Raw genomic sequence first — 16,969 nt, 5'->3', positions numbered from 1 at the left:
TATTGTAAGTTCTTAAGGGATGTGTTTATGTTCATATGTTTTTCTGGCATGGTTGTTTTTGCAGTACACAACAAAACTACATTGGCACAGACACAGAGAACACATAAGAGAGAGCAACATAAGATTCATTGGCAGTATCGGTAAGGTTTGATGATCAATTCACAGCTTACAAACGAGAGACCTGACAGACCAAGAGATAAAGTATACATTTAAGATAACACATTTATGTGGCAAAATTTATCTACTAAGTCTATAACACACAAACACACACACCTGAGTGAGGGGAATGCATGCACTTGGAGACAATTCTCAAGGGGTTTGCAGCCAAGACACCACTGATGCAAAAGCATACTCAGACGCAGTATGAAGTGCAGGAAAAGGAAGCTCAGATCATCCACTGGGGGGGGTTCTGACCCTCTCTGACTTCTCTTCTCTTCATCTCTCTCTATCCCTTCATCATTCTCACACAGTAAACCCCTCTGCACCTATCTGTTCATTACTTTCTTTCTTTCTCTCGTTCACAAACACACACACACGCAGACAGACATGCCCTACAAAACAACTGTTCATATTAACATACTGCTATATTATCACATGGTAACAATCTCTCCTTCCTCCCCCCTCTCTCTCTCTCTCTCTCTCTCTCTCTCTCTCTCTACACGGCCCCGATCAGCGAGTTCTTCTGCCGGGGGTCCTGCGGATGCGCGCTGGCCTCCCCATACGCTCCGTAGCGGTCAGGGCTGGCGGTGCGGTACCCTCCCCGCGCCACCTGCTCGTAGCGGGGCGCGTTGCGGAGCGGCAGAGTGGGCGAGGAGGAGGAGGGGGGCACGTCCTGGCGCAGCGGCACCCGGTGGACGGGCGGCGGCGACGGGTAGGCCGGCGAGGGCCGGTAGCGGCGCTCCAGCTCGGCCGAGCGTGGCACGGGCAGCCGCGGTGACCCCGGCCCCTGCATCTGCGCCTGCCGCCCGGGGTAGCTGTCCGGCATGGAGTAGCTCTCGCGCAGCGGGTAGGCCGGCTGGTAGTTGAGCTGGTAGGTCTCTCGCTGCGGCGGGTAGTTGTACTGCGGCGCGGGGGCCTGGTACCTGGCCGGCTCCCTCTTAGGAGAGTAGTGCTGGGGAGCGCGGTCGTCCACAGCTGGCTTCCGCCTGCAATGCAAACACAAGAGACGGTAGGTGAGTGGAAAGGAGGAAACCGAACTCTGAGGCTGATGCTTCAATTGTGTTGTATTAGAAATAAGTCAAAACAGCGTACAAGGCATTAGAATGACAAAGTCCTGGAGACACAACAGACACAACACAACAGACATAAGCAGACGTGACTCATACCAAATCCTGTTTGTTTTGGAAGGTGTTGTGAATTGGATGACGCATACACTCCACTTACTCGGTTTTGCATGATTTGATGCTTGTAAGCACAGAAAGCAAGAGAATATTAAATATTCCCAAACTACACATTTTGTATGACAGTCAGTTTAATGATCATCTTTCCTCAAGCAAAACAGTCGACTGAAATGAAACACTTCCTTTTGAGAATCATCCTATTATCATCAACATCCTACGCTGTCATTAACTAAACGAGCGAATTCCAGACACTATCGACACCCCTCCTTAGCAAGTGGCATCGAATTCAGTCAAAACATATCCGCTAGCCTGCTAGCACAGCTAACAACAACAATAACATCCCGTCAATCAGAGTGGCCCACGGCGTCTGACAGACCAACTGCTGGGAGAGTGACAGCTGACAGGATGCAAGCGTTGGCGTATTTGTGGTGAGGGGTGCTGCCGTGCAGCTCCGTGCCCAGTGTGTGTGTGTGGGTGTGTGTGTGTGTGTGTGTGTGTGTTTTCCGGGTGAGCGTCTGCGTGGGTGTTTGATGTCGGACATGGGTGCCTGCTGGCTCGGCAAGCGTGACCTCTGCAGCTGAAGCCATAGACGCACACCATGGGTGGTTTTTCCCCGGGCATCAATTACAGCCAGTTCAGTGGATTCCTGTATGTGCGTGTGTCTGTGAGGGTGTGTGTGTGTACGTGCATTAGAGAGGAAGAGTGGGGAAAATCAAAGAAGAAGAAAAAAAAAGAAATAAAAAATGCTCAAATGTACTATGTGCAGTAAGGGTATAAGTAAGTATAAGTATATGAGGAAGCAAGTATATCTGAGTATGTGGGCTATTTCTATTGTGTTCTGTGGGACTGAGGAATGAGGAGCTAGAAAGTAAGAGGCAGCAGGAGTGAGAACTGTGAGAAGATAAAGAACAAAGACACATTAATCCACTACCAGGGATTCTGATTGATGACCCAGCGCCTAGGCCTATGGGTATTGTAGTTCACTCCTCGATGACCAACAGCATAAAAATAAACTACAACCCCCCCCCCCACACACACACACCTTTAATGGCCATAAAACAGCTGGCAGGCAGATAAGACCGGTGTGGGCAGTAATGAGAACATAGTGGGTGGTGAGTGAGGATTATGCCCAGCTCCATTTCTGACTCAGCTGGCACTAGTGGGTATTACAGAACACAGCACAGGTGCTAGAATGGCTGCAGCTTTGCCCACTGGAAGCTTTTTTGTTTTACAGTTAGCAAAGTTAGCATAGCATAAAGAGTAGAGCAGTGGGTACACTGGAGAATAGAGTGGACAGTGGCTGATAACAGTCACTAGCTAGCTAGCAAGGGCAGTAGCTGGTAGCTAATAGCACAGCTAGCATTAAGTGCAGGTAGCGATTAGTTGATGGTAGATTAGCTTGTAGCTCGTTAAAGGCTAGTGTGGGCATTGGCTGGTGGCAGCAGGCTGCTGGCTGGGGCTAGCTAGCGTGAGGAGGGCTACTTAGTTGTGCTTTCTGCTCATAAAGGTGGAATGTAGCAGGGGGAACTCAATAGGCCCCGGAGTGGCAGCTGAGGATTAATGAAAACTTGTGCACACACACACACTGACTGACCGATAATCATACACACAGACACACACACACACAGAGAGAGAGAGAGAGAGAGAGAGAGAGAGAGAGAGAGAGAGAGAGAGAGAGAGAGAGAGAGAGAGAGAGAGAGAGAGAGAGAGAGAGAGAGAGAGAGAGAGAGAGAGAGAGAGAGAGAGAGAGAGAGAGAGACACATGCACACACACACACCATCACTGTTCCCTTCCAGTGACCCGGTGCACTATTGACCTACACTAAGCTCCTAGAATTAGGGCCGCAGCTGAGGAGAAGTGGGGTGTGCTTATATGCTGTCCAGATGTGTCTAGGTGTGCGGGGTCTGTCTGTGGGCCCCTGGGTTGGCGCACTGTTTGCGTTACAGTGAGGTCTGTCCAGAGCTCTGGACAGCATGTGTGTGTGTGAGAGCAGGAGATGAGTGAGTTAAAATGTGTGTGTGTGTGTCTGTGTGTGTGCACATGGGGACAACTGTGAAGTGTGTGTACGTGTGTCTATGTGTGTGTACGGACCGGACCTTTAATAAAACAGGACGGAGGGAGGTGTGATTCAATGCGCCCAGGGTATAGCAGTACAGACTAATGAAATGTCATGTAATCAATCTGCCTCTCGCTTCCCCCCTGTCAACACTCTACCCTGGAGAAAGAGTGTGTGGACAATCTGGGCTTTGGGCGTGGGTGTCAATGTATGTGCACTCGTGTGCTTGTGTGTGTGTGTGTGTGTGTGTAAATGTGTTACAGACTCTTTGACACTGACATATTTTCCATCTTACGCCGAGGGAGTTTTTTTCTGTCCATATGAGCCGGCTTTTTGCACCTGCCCACATGATCGCGAGAAAACTTCCCTTGGAGCTCCTCATTTGACCCCTCAGCTACCCCTGCCCCAAACTACCCCCCACCCCTAAATACCCCCGCCACTTCCATCCCTAATGTGTCCCCCCACCCCCAAGTGAAAAACAGCTGGCTATGACAGTGTCAGATATTTGAGAGGGGAGTTCATGTTACAATACACACTATTGTGCCTAAGTAAAGCATGACAAATGTATTTCCTGTGCCATTCATCAAAATAAGGCTTAATGGGATCTAGTTATGGAGATGGAGTATGATTCATTCATCAGGAAAGGAAGTTTTGAGAAGTAGTATAATCTCTCTTTTCTTTGTACAATACACATGTCTCTCTCCCTCTGTGTGTGTGTGCGTGTATTTGTGTGTGTGTGGAGGAGGGGGGGGTATCTTTCTTCTAAATGTTTTTTAGGCACTAGACTAGCTGTGTGATTTCATTGTGCCAGGTGGTTCTGTCTGAGAGTTTTTTTTATATATTTTGGTGTATTAGTGTGTGTATGTGGGTGGGTGTGTGTGTGTGTGTGTTTGAGAGTTTTTTTAGGTTCCTGTAGTAAACCCGGCCCCATAAACCTGTTTCCAAAGAACAGTCACAGACTTTCATTTTCCCAGCGTAGGGGAAAAAAGCTGATTTCATTACGGCTTCTCTGCCTCGCGGCAAACTCAGTTAGGGCCACAGTGCCGCCGCACTTTATTTACCCGGCCGAGGAGTGAGGAGAGGGGGAAATAGCAATAAGAAAATAGCAATAAAATGGGAGAGGAGAAATGGCGACGACTTCATGAAAAAGAAAGAAAAAAATGAATAAAAATGTGGTTATTTTCCCCAATAATGATGAAACGAAGAGTATCAGTTGAAATGACTGAAGGTCCAGCCTTTAAAATAGGCCCTGTGCTTGGGTGGTGTGTGGTGTGTGTGTGTACTGTATGTGTGTGTGTGTGTGTGTGTGTGTCAGTCTGAGTTTGTGATTTAGTAGTCACACTCACTCTCTGTTAAATGAGACTCCAGAGAGTGTGAGAGTTTACTTGCTGTTATAGCCGAGGTCAACTCCGGAAGCCCTTTCAACCACAGCATTCTTGACCCCAGTTCACTTCGGAAGGGCCTCAGAGAGATGGGCAGCACTCCGTAGTTAGTGCACTGCTTTATCTCAACCACTAAACAAACATCACATTCTTAGAGGAAGACTCACACAGTGGCAACAGAAAGGCCACAGTGAAAACATACTTTATCTGTGAAATAGCCTTCCTGAGGAGGAGAAAGCAGAGGAGTCCAGCGACTAACTGGCCTCTATGACGCCATTCTAATCTGTCCACGTTCCCGAGCTGTTTAATCGCTCATCTAGTCACATCATTCAGTGGGAAAACAGTAGTCTTAGTAGCCACATGGGATTTCTACAGTCTCCTACTGGGTGCGCTGATCACTAAAACCCCACTAGGTGCCAATCATGGCACCAGCACCATTGTGTCTGCATGTTTTTGCCAGAGGCAACATTTAATGAAGATGGGTTTTAACAATCAGTGAATATAAAAACAAAGTCAGTGAGAGATTCTGGTTTTTTGTTTGTGTGAGACTGGTTTTAAGATGAATCACCACATATGATCCAGAAACAGTTCTCCAACTACTGTTTGTAACCAGTATTTGGTAGTGCTTTGTCTATATAGACCTGCCATACTAATGCAGTTTTTAAAAAAAATATGTATAAATGTGAGCGTGTGGATGAGGTGGGTGTTTGTTTTTCATTCTGGCGGTCCAAGTGTTCGTCTCCTGATGAGGCTTGACCTTGTGGTCTCAGCAGAGGAGAGGCCGTTTAGGAAAGTGGGCCAGAGGGGAGAAATAAGCGTGTGAGTGTGCACTCCTCGAGCTGATTCACACCACTGTACTGCCGTGAGGAGTTAGAGTCGTCTGTCTCGGTCTGACTGTCTGTGTGTACAGAGAGAGACAGAGAGACAGAGAGAGACACAGAGAGACACAGAGACAGACAGAGAGAGAGAGAGAGAGAGAGAGAGAGAGAGAGAGAGAGATACAGAGAGACACAGAGTGACACAGAGAGAGACAGAGAGAGACAGAGAGAGAGAGAGAGAGAGACAGAGACAGAGAGAGAGAGAGAGAGAGAGAGAGATACACTCAGAATAACGCACACACACAGCATTGGCAGGCTGTGCAGGCTCTCTCTGAGGCGGAGGTTGAAGGCGTAGACCAGAGTGGAGTGCAGTGGAGTTCTCCCACAGGTCTCCTCAGGACACCCTGAGGGCCCAGACTGAACGAGCACACACACACACACACACACACACACACACAGACTCCTACACAGACATGCGCGCACACACACACACAGACTTCTACATAGACATGCGTGCGCACACACAAACAGACTCCTACACAGACATGCGCGCACACACACACACACACAAAGCCATACACACACACTCACAGCCACACATACACATGGACACTCACACACACAAACATGTTGCCGTCTGAGCCCCGAAGAAACCAATATTATTTCCCTCGCTCTCTCATCTTAGTCTCTGCAGTGTCTCTTTTTATGCTTGTCACACCCCGTTTCCATCACACACACACAAACATATCCATCCACATTTGTACTTGCGCTCTCTCTCACACACACACACACACACACACACACACACACACACACACACACACACACACACACACACACACACACACACACACACACACACACACACACAGACTCCTTGTCTCTGTGCACCAGGAGAGCTTTGACTCACTCTAACAAACCCCAATGAACCCAAGGGCTAATTCCACCTAGCTTATTTTCGAGTGTCTGTCTTGAATCAACGTTATGACAATTCTGTGCTCAAACTCTATCTGAGGCAAAAAACAAAGGCATAATTGAAGACAAAATTAGACAAATTTACACTTAACACTAAAATGGAAAAATCAAAGAACACGAAAGAAGAATCCAAGTAGGTTCACACATTTAAAATGACAAATGTGACCCGTGAAAAAAACTTACAAGGACATCCTGTCTTCGAAATCAATTACAGCATTGAAGTTGTGACATGGCCCCTTAAACATCCCCACACATGCTCAGAATGGGCAACAAAGTTCTTTATTATTCCATTATTTTTAATCAGGAAACAGGAACCTTGCCTACCCAAGGATAGAGCTTCGACTTCTGTTGCTAATTCAATTGCGGCCTAAATTAACTTAAATTTAATTGAAACTGACCCAAGCTCAGTACTCATCCAAACACCTACACACCTACACACACACACACACACACACACACACACACACACAGGCTCTGAGGCCCTAGTCACCAGCTGTGGGACAAAAATATGATTAGAGACGCCCTGGAGAACACTAGCATGCCAGCAATATGCCACATCGCCGCCCTATAAGCCATGTAATGCAATTACACACGGACACAAACCATAGGGTAGCCAATCAGAGCCAAGCTTTGTGAGGAAAGCAAGCCGGTGACTGGGAGCCTAATTTCAATGATGAACTTAAGTTTTTCTCAGAGGACAACAACACAGGCCTACCTAGGTGGTCACAAGTCCTACTGTGTGTGTGTGTGTGTGTGTGTGTGTGTGTGTGTGTGTGTGTGTGTGTGTGTGTGTGTGTGTGTATTAGTGTGAGTGTGTGAGCATTTGTGTGTGCATTTGTGTGTGTGCGCATATTTTGATATATGGTGAGGCAAACACAGACTCAAGCAAAGAAAAGTGCAGCAGGGCCAGTGTAGTGTTCCTCTCCTTCCCCTTCAAAACACAAACCAGAGAGAGGGAGACACATAACAAGAGAGACAGAGAGAGAGAGAGAGAGAAAGAAAGAAAGAAAGAAAGAAAGAAAGAAAGAGAGAGAGAGAAAAGAGAGAGAGACGGCAAGAGGAGCCGCCAGAGAGAAAAAGTGTGTGTGTGGAAAAGCAGGAGGGAGCGGAATATGCTAATGCGAGAGCGCGGCTTGGCAGTGCTAGTCATTTAAAGGGAAATGGGTTTGAATGAGGGGCCTGAGGGCCCGTAGAGACACAGAGACGTGAGCGGAGAGATGGCTTTCATTCCCACCGCAGCCCTCCTCTCTCTCCCTCCCCAGCAAAAACACTTCTGAGGTCGGGGGTGGTGGGTAGAAAAAGAAAAGATTTTGGGGCGCGAGTCGTCAAACTGGTTTTTTTTGGTGGGGATGGGGGTGGAGGAGGGAGGTAAGGGCAGTGAAAACAAGTCAGCAAATGTTGAACAAGCTGACGGCTGAAAGCAGAGGGAGCGAGAGAGAGAGAGAGAGAGAGAGAGAGAGAGAGAGAGAGAGAGATGGTGATCATTTGCACTTGCTCATGGGTGATGAGATATACATGTGCCATAGAATTCAATGTGCCAATTGATTTCGACACAATAATCTATTAGCACTTTGAACATAAAGATGCCTTGATGCAATCTACAAACTGGGAACTAACTTTCTCACCGCTGAAAACAACACCAAGGCCGTTCAGCACTGTTTCACTGTTATGTTCCATATAATATATTATCTACTAATACCTTACCTTTATGGAGCCATAATCTTCACACACTATCACTAATATTCACGCGCCTCTATGAGATCCAGAAATTGGAGAACAGTATGAAAGTGCTTAGCTTCAATATCCAATTAAGACAGACATCTCCTTCCTATTAAGATAAACATCTCCTTCCAATTAAGACAGACATTGCCTTCTCTGAGAACAACGGTAACAATAACAACACCAATAACAACAACAAGGCGTTTAGGCGCCGCCCTGCTGTTTAGCTTCTCCTCTCCCGGCTGGTCCTTCTGGAACCGCTGGGGGACACATCTGGGATCATACACACACGAAGGAGTGTGTGCACACGAGCCGAGTGTGTGCCAACCACGCCCAGTACACACACACATTATATATATATGTATGTATGTATGTATGTATATATATATATGTTTCTGTGGTGCCGTTTGTCAGAGTGTGTGTGTGCGTGTGTGAGCGTGTGTGTGAGATGGAGTGTTGTTTCAGTTTTCTATATGTCTATGTCTTTGTGTGTGACTATGGACCTATGGGTATGGGTGTGTGACTCTGCGTGTGCGTGTGTGTGTGTGTGTGTGTGTGTGTGTGTGTGTTCGTTTGTTTGTGCAGGGAGAGAGGATCAGGTGAACTCTGGATGGGAAAGGCCCTCTGCAGGCAAGCACTCCAGATTTAATTAGGAGCTCTAAAGAGGATTAGTCGCTCTGTGTGTGTGTGTGTGTGTGTGTGTATGTGTGTGTGTGTGTGAGAGTTATGTTGGGGTGAGTCCCACTGGACTTTCCTTTTGAATGGGTGCACATCCTACATCCATACGTCTACATGCAATCATGCACACGCACACAAACACACACACACACTCACCTTTGGAGAGAATACACATCTTCATATCGGGGAGCCATCCGCTGGTCAGCAGCACTCATTGGAATCTGTGTAAACACGTGAAGACACAACGGGACATTAGAGGGTTAAACACGACTATTTATATGCGTGTCACTCTGTGTCTACATTTCTTTATCTCTGAGTGGGCGGCTATCGGATGTGTCTGTGTCCGTGTGTGTGTGTGTGTAGGTCTGGATTAGGGAATAATTGTGGGAATGTGAGTAAGGGGGAGATCAGACTTGTTTGAAGACCTTCTCTAGTTACAGCAAACAGGAAGAGTCTTTATATCATTTACACAAGCGCACACACACACACAGAGGAAGAGCTTGATTAACTTCAACGAGTCACATGGTTAAAAATGTGATTCCTTTTAGCAGACATCATTAACCACTTCCCAACACACATTCCAGCCCTCTTCCATGCTAACACACACACGCACACACATGTATACTTCTTATTTAAATCTGCCTTAGTGAGCTGTCTAAACATCATTTACCAGCATGCTATACTTTATCCTCTCTCTCTCTCTCTCTCTGTGTGTGTGTGTGTGTGTGTGCGTAATTCTCAACATGTGTGTATATCTGTGTGTGGCTCAGTGTTTGCTGCGTGTTGTAAGTTGTGTTTATCTGCAAGTGTGCCGAGGTGATTTAGTGCATCTGTGGATGTGTACTGGTGTTTGAATGTGTGTGTTGATGCTTGAGGGGTGGTTTTGCTTATGTGTGTATCTATGTGAGAGAGAGCGAGTGTGTGTGTGTGTGTGTGAGTATGAGTGTGTGTGTGTGTGTGTGTGGGGTGTGTGTGTGTGTGTGTGTGTGTGTGTGTGTGTGCACGCGAGCATGTATGTTGGGTCCTTGTGGACATGAATGATTGTGACAGCTGAAGGTTAGGCACATTATGTAAACACCAGCTAACTCAAAGGGGAAATGGTGGCATTTGTCTCAATAAAGACACTTATGAAAACATATCCGCCAAATCCGACGGAAGAGACAGAGAGAGAGCAAGAGTGACCTACACCGAGTGAAAGACAGAAAAATGAGAGAGAGAGAGAAAGAGAGAGAGAGAGAAAGAGAGCGTAGAAGAGAAAAAATGGGGAGAGAGAGAGAGAACTAGCCCTGACTCCCAGCAGCCGAGAGGCCACGCAGGAGCGGTCAGTCTCTGCATGCTAAACGTGATCTTTCTCCACACAAAGGAGCCTCGGCGGGGCCAGGCGTCTCCGAGAGAGAGCGAAGCGAGGCGGTGGAGGCGGAGTCGAGGATAGGTGGAGTCGAGGGTGAGGAGCGAAGGTCCGAAAGGTCAGCTGTGGGAGTGGGACGAGGCAGGTGATTACGATCATCATGGGTCACCTGGGAGACGAGGCTTTTGTCGCGCCATCCTCTTTCTTCCCTTTCACTGGCGCATCCACTCTGCCATTATTCTCAGGAACTATTCTAGAACATTCTCTTCAATCCACCTCTACCGCACTCTTTTGCCTTTTTCGTTTATCTTTCTCCCCAAACACCTTTTTTTTTTTTTTTCATCTCTCTGTCTCTCGATCGCCCTTTCCCTAAGTCCATGTCCTCTCTCTCTCTCTCTCTCTCTCTCTCTCTCTCTCTCTCTCTCTCTCTCTCTCTCTCTCTCTCTCTCTCTCTCTCTCTCTCTCTCTCTCTCTCTCTCTCTCTCTCTCTCTCTCTCTCTCTCTCTCTCTCTCTCTCTCTGACCTTTTAAGGTCTGGACAGTCCGAAGGCAGAGGGGAGAGGAGAAGACTGGCCCTGTGGATAAGTAGATTACTTTCCCTTTTTTCTGCACGGCTTCACACGGAAGTGTCTTACGAAACCCACTTTTCCAGCTGCTGACTGCACTTAATGTATGTGTGTGTGTGTGTCTGTGTGTGTGTGTGTGTGTGTGTGTGTGTGTGTATGCATGTGTGTGTCTGTGTGTGTGTGTGTGTGTGTGTATGCGTGTGTCTTCATGTGCATGTGTGTTTGTGTGTATTTCTGACATCACGTATGTTTGAGTGTGTGTTATTCGGCGTGTGTGTGTGTGTGTGTGTGTGTGTGTGTGTGTGTGTGTGTCTGTGTCTGTGTGTGCATGTGCTCATGCATGCATCTTTGTGCATGCATGTTTGTGTTTATTTCTGAGATCACATATGTGTGAGTGTGTGTGTTATTCGGCCAGTGTGTGTGTGCGCGCGTGCGTGCGTGGCTGCGTGTGTATTTCTGTCTCCGTCCATGTTCATCACATCATACATCTGGTGTGTTCTCCTCTTCTCTCGCACGCACGCTCACTCAACTCGGACAGTCCACCACTGCTCTCCCGTCCCACCGTTACGCAAGTCCACCTCGGCCCACCAACACACACGTGAAACATCACGGGCCTGACTGAACGCCGTGCCTGAGTGTCGTGGGACTGACCGCCGTCCTCTCTCAGGTCACTAACACAGGCAGACACCAACGCAGACACTAACTCAGGCAGGTGAAGACGGAGAAAGGGGGTGTGTGTCAGAAAGATGCAAAGAAGTAGCACTGCAGGGGGGCTTCAAAGATTTGTGCATGACTCATGATGCCAGAGGGGCTGTTGTGTGCCTGTGTGTGTGTGAGAGAGAAAGTGAGTTTATGTGTGAGAGAAAGGGCGTGTGTAAGTGTGTACTTGTCAAAGAGAGGGAGCGAGGAAGCAGACATGGGCATTATTTTAATTATATGTATTTTAAATACATATTTAATTACTTTAGCGTATTTTGTAATTTGTATTTTGCAGGATTGGAAAAAATCAAATGTACTTTGTAACAAAATATGTTGAGGGGTTGTATTTAGAGTATTTCAAATACTTAAATACTTGTGAAAAATCTGTCATTTTTTTCTCAAATAGGCTAAGCCAAAATTTCATAATTCAGTTAAATATACTACCTATAGCCATGCCAATAAGCTATGCTTATCATAGTCCAGGAGCCAAAGGCCAGAATCTTGGTGAACCTGGTTTTGTCGGTTAAAGTTTTTTTTCTTTGCTGTTTCTTGTTGCGTAGGGGGTTACTCAATAAGAATAGGCAGTGTGCCCGGTGATATCCATTGGACAATTCCCAATATTCAGCTCTAATTGAAACTCTCCTAAACGTGCATCTCGCCTGTTATTGGCTGGAACACTGTTTGTTATGTTTCGTGGTGCAGGCTGCACCAGTTTGTTTTTGTTGCCGTTTGTGGAGCCTGGGCTGTTACAGAGTGTTTTTTTACAATGTGTTCAGGGGACAGGCTGCTAGCGGATAGTGAGAAGATGTTTGCTGTATGTGTATGTGTTTTTTGCACCTGTAAATAATTCTGTATATTGGGACAACTTACAGGATGTTATTCTATTTATTCTTCATAACTCAGCTTTTACTAACCTCACTTCGTCCATCAGCTATTTATTTGACAAAACTAACCAGCAGTCTGTCGGTCAGCTCTTTATTTTGCTTGTATCTCAGGTTTTTATGTTTGTTTTGCTGATAGCTGTTTGCCAGCTGAAGAATATGGTTGCGGACAGTTATTGGGGTTGTGACCATAGCTTCATGGGTATATATTCGGTTAACAAGAAAATTTGCCAAGACATCAGCTGCTCCAGCCTCAGATTTTGCGCAGATCTTAAATTGGGTTAAATATTCTGCAGAATATACATTCACTCTACTGCTCAGTGTTGCATTGGTGTTATTCAGGCTGTGTCACTTTGTAGTATTGACAGTTCAACGGCTACTTTCGTCTCCGTGTGTTTCCTTGGATCAAGTTTTTTTTTTCCCAGAGTGCTAATTTGGTCTTGAAGTAAACTGGTTGGTGTGTGTTTTTCCACCAGTAGTTTGCTTTGTTACAGTTGATTCCACTTTTGCAAAGCCTGCTTGTTGTCAGTTCAAATCATCAGTCGTTTATTGATATGGGACGCTGATTCATTTATTTTACCAGATCTACTTCATAGGACCCCCAATATACAGAATTAATCGACCTCTGCCAGCCAATCAGAAAATAGTATGTCTCTTGGAGATATGTTTTCAATAATATGCTTTGTAGTTTCTTTTAAAAGTTGGTATACCATGATTATTGTGAGTGTATTTTTGTATTTTCAAATTACTAATTACTTGTATTTTCACATCAGTATTTTGTATTTTATTTTGTTATATTTTATGAGCCAGTATTTGTAGTTTGTAACAAAATAGTTTTTGATGTATTTGTGCCCACCTTTGCGAGGAAGAAGAGGAGAGAGAGAGAAAGAGTGTGTGTGTGTGTGTGTGTGTGTGTGTGGTTTGCAACTGTGTCTGCCAGGGGAGATGCAGCACCTCTGCTCAGCTACCATGACGATTTGAGCAGGAGTCGCCGGGAGATGCTTATTGAGCATCATAATGAGCTGGTGCCAAGAGTCAGATTCATTTACCACTACTAAAATGGCATGGATGGACGGTGTGTGTGTGTGTGCGCGTGTGTGTCCACACAGGACACCACACAGAGCATACCAATGCTGGGCACCCCATTACACATGCGCGCGCGCACACACACACACACACACACACACACACACACTCATATAAACAGGCTGAGGTCATGCATATGGATGTGCAAAGATTAGATCAATGGTATTTACGCAGCACTGAAGGCTGAGCAAACACAAATACAAACACACACACACACACACACACAGTGACAGACACATACACTCTGCAAAGCAGCATGAAGGGCAAGGTCACAGTGTGCACTGCAGAGCTATGGGAACAACACAAACACACACACACACACACACACACACACACTAATAAATGGGGCCAAACGTTTTACACACACTGAATGCACTCAAACACAACAGACTGCAATTTGATATGAATGCTGCAATTTACTCTGAACAAAGTCAATGTCTCGTGCATTATTGCTGGAAAATGGCATTTAAACACAGGCTATGGGAATAAAAATGAATTCTGGTAGCAGTTAGAAAACCATACAGACTGAGCAGGATAATCACAGGAGGCAGATTGTAGATAATCAGGTAATTAGAATACACTTATTAAAGGCGCTGTCTAAGTCATTGACCATCACTGAAAGGCTATAAACAAATGATGTATTTGTTAATCTATGCAGCATTTATTGCAACCATGCTGATGAGGAGAACATGCACTGACGTGCACACACACACACGCGCACACACACACACACACACACACACACCTAACAATTACCATCAATGCAAGGCTCAAGGACCACCCCCAAAACTACCAGGAAGCAGAGAGCTGTTAGTATGCATCTGTTTGTATAAGTGTGTACTGCATACGTGTGTGTGCGTGGTGTGTGTGTGTGTTGTGGTGGTCACACAATGCAAAGTTATGGCATGGCAACAGCAGAAAGCTGATGTGGTGACAAAGACTAAAATACTGATTTAATTCCCCCCATCTATTTCGCTCATCTAAAGAGGCAGAAATAGCTTCTCGTGTCTGGCCCCTTCCTACTCAACACGCTAATTAGCGTTGTCCAACAGTGAGCTTCTTACAAACGGCATATGTGCATAAAGACACAAACACACACACACACACACACACTCCCCACTGACAGCTGGCATGACCGCCCATCATTGCTTGGCAAAATCTCCATAATGCGACTAATGGAGTTGAGTTTTCATTCTCTCCTCATCTCAGTAATGATATTCCATTGATTTCGACTGAGCACCGAAAAGCCCTTTTCAGAGAGGACTTAGCCAAAAGGCAGAAGGAAAGACGCGGTTCTGACTACAAAACTCCTGCTGTGCCTTGCACTGCTGCAACCTGGGCCCCAAAGAACACTTGGCCACTGACAACAATGCGTAAAACAAATAAATACATAAGTAAATAAATACAAATAAAGCACTCCCATGCCAGGCTGCCAGCGTCATGCCAGGCTCACCCAGCTGTGCGGGTGCCACTGAAGGGGGACGGCGCTCGACGTGTTCAGACAAAACTCGTCTCCAGACGCGTCACAAAATTGTGCTGAAAATCCTCCCTATGCAGGCTCATGTGCTTAGGAGAAAAAAGAAGAAAAAAAAAGCACCAGGAAGGCAACATCTACACTTTCAATATTTCTAAAACTTTAGTCCTGTGTAAATGTCAGCGGGGACTTCAAGCTATGTAAATGTCTTGTGATAAGACTGCAGCTGTATCAAAGGTCTCCATTTGAAAGGTCTCATGAAAAAGTCACAGAGAGTTAAATTGGAAAGCTCACTAAGGAGGCAGACAAACATATCATTCCACCACAGGGCTTATTCTGTAATCCCACCAACTCTACCTCCTCAGCGTCTCCAACCAAAAGGGCCAACCCTGGTTAAGAGCTACCTTTGATAACAAGGTTATTAAATGTTAATGACAGTCTTTACATCTGAAATTGTACACAGCGTCAAGCAGAAAGCTCACAAAGCCTGTGTTCCTTTGGAGAGCACTGTAATGACGCTCATTATTCTGACAGGCCCATTGCTTCGACTGTATTTAAGTAGATTTGGGTGCATTTCTCCATGGTGTTTCTGAAGGGTACCTGACTGGGCACAAATTGCTTGGTGTGCTCCTTAGGGCTGCATTCAGTGTTTGTGATGAAGGCTGCAGACTCAGGCTCATTTCCTTTTATACACCACCACCACCACTTTCTTTCTCTCTCTGTCTCTCTCACTTGGTTCCCCCCCCCCCCCCCCCCCCCTCTCTCTCTCTCTCTTCCACGAGGGCCCTAATCGGGTCTAGTATTGCAGCCTTATCGCCTCCCCTCCCCCTGGGGGACCTCAGTAGGCTCTGTGTGGGCCAGAAGGGAGGGGTTTGGAGGGCCTTTGATGTCCCACTGCCACAGTCCAATACCCCTTTAATGTGCCCTAAACACCACAGCCTTGCGCCCAGACGCCATCCTTCAACCCCCCCCCCCCCCCCCATCCTGCTGCCACCACCACCAGCAGCTCCTGCAGCTCCCAGGCCTTGTTAGCAGCAGATGGTGGCGCCAATTTGGGCCTCCTTTGAGTGGCATGCCCCTGTGACTGCCGCAGTCTGGTGGTGACCTTTATCCGATCGCAGAACCCACGAGCGGAGTGGTGATTTTATTACTTTTCTTTTATTTGGTATTTAAATGTGATTGTGTGAATGCCTGCTGGAATGAGAGAATGGACACACATTTAAGATGGCCACTGGAGAGAGGTGGGTGCAGAGAGATGCCAGTTATGGCTCTAATTAGATAAGTTTTGAAATAGCCTTTGGGAATCTTGGCTATATAAAAGTATACCTCTTTATGGTCAAACTCCTCGTCAGAAGAATGACTGCAGTTCACAGAACAAATGTAACAGAACTTTCTGCAAGTCTATTGCTAAGACATAAACCATAACGCAGAACATGGCACAGACAACCAGACACACACACTAATTTAATATGAGACAGACTCTCACAAAAGTTACATACATGTATACATATAGGAACGTTGCCTATTACCAACCGTCCCGTATTTCCAACCTCACGTGTATGTGTCACTTAATATTCATTTCTATACAAACCAAGACAGCGGATTCCTAAAGAAACGTAAGCAACCACACCATAAGTGTATCTAAATTAGCTAAGTACCAAAAATTACATTTTACCGTGACTCGAAGAGCTGTAAACAGTGTTGTAAGGTGTACAAATCCGCTTGGAGCTCCAGTGGAATTTTGATTTGCGACGAGAATTCTCGGTCTAACTGTGCCGTGAGAAAGTTTGGAAATAGGCACCCACCAGCCCAGCACTAAACTCTGAGTGTGATCAACAAAATCGGATATTTCAGGCAGTAAAAGCCCTACTAAGAACCAAACTAGATTTTGTTCAAATCTACACACCTATGGCTACTGAAAAATGTATTTATCTTAAAATGTAAATA

At 46.1% G+C, this 16,969-nt stretch overlaps 1 protein-coding gene across 3 annotated transcripts in view; it reads right to left on the bottom strand.

The window, feature by feature from the left end:
* Nucleotides 1–255: 255 nt before the first annotated feature.
* The window catches only part of LOC121698048 (partitioning defective 3 homolog B-like), a 54,675-nt gene continuing 37,961 nt past the window's right edge, over nucleotides 256–16,969 (bottom strand). For 2 of the 3 annotated variants that reach the window (XM_042079763.1, XM_042079762.1), the window contains 2 exons: nucleotides 9,126–9,190; nucleotides 509–1,145 (listed from right to left, as the gene is read on the bottom strand). In XM_042079763.1, coding sequence (XP_041935697.1) covers nucleotides 656–1,145; nucleotides 9,126–9,190 — 555 coding nt within the window. In that variant the 3' untranslated portion in view covers nucleotides 509–655. Of the gene's footprint in view, nucleotides 274–508; nucleotides 1,146–9,125; nucleotides 9,191–16,969 lie in introns of those variants that run through there. The other variant, XR_006026682.1, reaches the window with a different exon arrangement.

This window comes from Alosa sapidissima, chromosome 23, assembly GCF_018492685.1.
Source record: "Alosa sapidissima isolate fAloSap1 chromosome 23, fAloSap1.pri, whole genome shotgun sequence".
Taxonomy (NCBI): domain Eukaryota; kingdom Metazoa; phylum Chordata; class Actinopteri; order Clupeiformes; family Clupeidae; genus Alosa; species Alosa sapidissima.
This window is presented reverse-complemented; position numbering and strand designations above follow the sequence as displayed.